Source organism: Daktulosphaira vitifoliae, unplaced genomic scaffold, assembly GCF_025091365.1.
Source record: "Daktulosphaira vitifoliae isolate Bord-2020 unplaced genomic scaffold, ASM2509136v1 Scaffold_3073, whole genome shotgun sequence".
Lineage (NCBI taxonomy): Eukaryota > Metazoa > Arthropoda > Insecta > Hemiptera > Phylloxeridae > Daktulosphaira > Daktulosphaira vitifoliae.
This window is the reverse complement of record NW_026102633.1, coordinates 1-1,160: the sequence shown is the minus strand read 5'-3', so window position 1 is coordinate 1,160 and position 1,160 is coordinate 1. Positions and strand designations below refer to the sequence as shown.

The following is a 1,160-nucleotide window of genomic DNA, read 5'->3' as shown; positions in this document are numbered from 1 at the left end:
CTTTCCTTTCTATTAAAGGACAGTTTTCTTTGTAAGCTGAGACAATGGAGTCCTGTAGCATATTTACAGCCCTTTCAGTACCTGTCTCGACCTCAATCTAAACTGTAGGTTAATCAGGTCATGCGAGAGATCTGCCCTGTATTTGTCCCAGTTTGTTCTTTTCGGGTTCCTATAGTAGTACTCTGTCTCAACNCGGGTTCCTATAGTACTCCGTCTCAACTTTGTTAATTTCCAAAGTGAATCGTAAGTGCCTATGATCAGAAAGAGAAGGTTCGGAGGACACTTTCCACCCTTTTATCTTTTGAAGTAACCCTTTTGAACAAACTGTTAAATCAATGACTTCCTGCCTGTTCCTTNACAAACTGTTAGATCAATGACTTCCTGCCTGTTCCTGATAACAAAAGTAGGTTCACTACCTCTGTTCAGTATACTTAGGTCTGTAGTCAGCAATAGATCCATTATAACCTCTCCTCTTTGGTTGATGTTACTGCTCCCCCAAATAGTGTGGTGTGCATTAGCATCCATACCTAGGATTAGTTCTAATTTTTCATTTTTGCAATAATTAAAGAGCATAGTTAGGTCCCTACCTGGGTCTGTGACCTCATATGGTAAGTATCCTGAAGCTACTATGATATTTTTACCATCATTTAGTGTTACTCTAATAATAGTCAAGTCTGCACTTGATAGATTAAGTATCAGGCTGGCTTTAACTTTATTATTAACCAAAATGCAAGTTCTTGGTTTATCTGCTTGTTTATGAAACAGTTTAAAATCCCTTAGATTTAGCCCCTTAATCTGGTCCCCATTTATCCATGGTTCCTGAATAAGTGCTATTTGTAAGGGTATTGTATGCCTCTCAGTTAGGGTCCTTAGTAATACACTACTGGCCCCTTTACTGTGATGCAGGTTTATTTGGGTGAATTGAATTCTATTGTCAGCCATTCAGAAAAACTGATGTTGACGCTTAAGAAAGCACGCTGTACTGGGTGTGATACAGGTGTCTGAAACAGTCCCTGTGTCACACAGCCCCCTCTGTGGGTGGTGTCCCACCGCCGTCTTCAGGTGGCGACCGTGCCTTGGGTTCGCTCTCCACATTTCCTTTTGGATCCGTGGAGAGGTTCCCCTCAGCTGTGGCCGTTGTTGAGGGTGGCGGTTTCCTG

At 42.0% G+C, this 1,160-nt stretch overlaps 1 protein-coding gene across 1 annotated transcript; it reads right to left on the bottom strand.

Moving 5' to 3' along the window:
- Positions 1–197: 197 nt before the first annotated feature.
- Positions 198–1,088, bottom strand: LOC126910016 (uncharacterized). The gene is made up of 2 exons (XM_050692420.1): positions 364–1,088; positions 198–324 (listed from the first exon to the last, which is right to left on the bottom strand). The coding sequence occupies exons 1-2, from the start codon at positions 940–942 to the stop codon at positions 295–297; spliced, it is 609 nt and encodes a 202-aa protein (XP_050548377.1). The 5' UTR covers positions 943–1,088; the 3' UTR covers positions 198–294.
- Between the last annotated feature and the right edge of the window lie 72 nt (positions 1,089–1,160).

What these genes read in the sequence shown, in the direction of transcription:
- LOC126910016 (XM_050692420.1), bottom strand. Translation starts at nt 942, where the DNA reads ATGGCTGACAATAGAATTCAATTCACCCAAATAAACCTGCATCACAGT.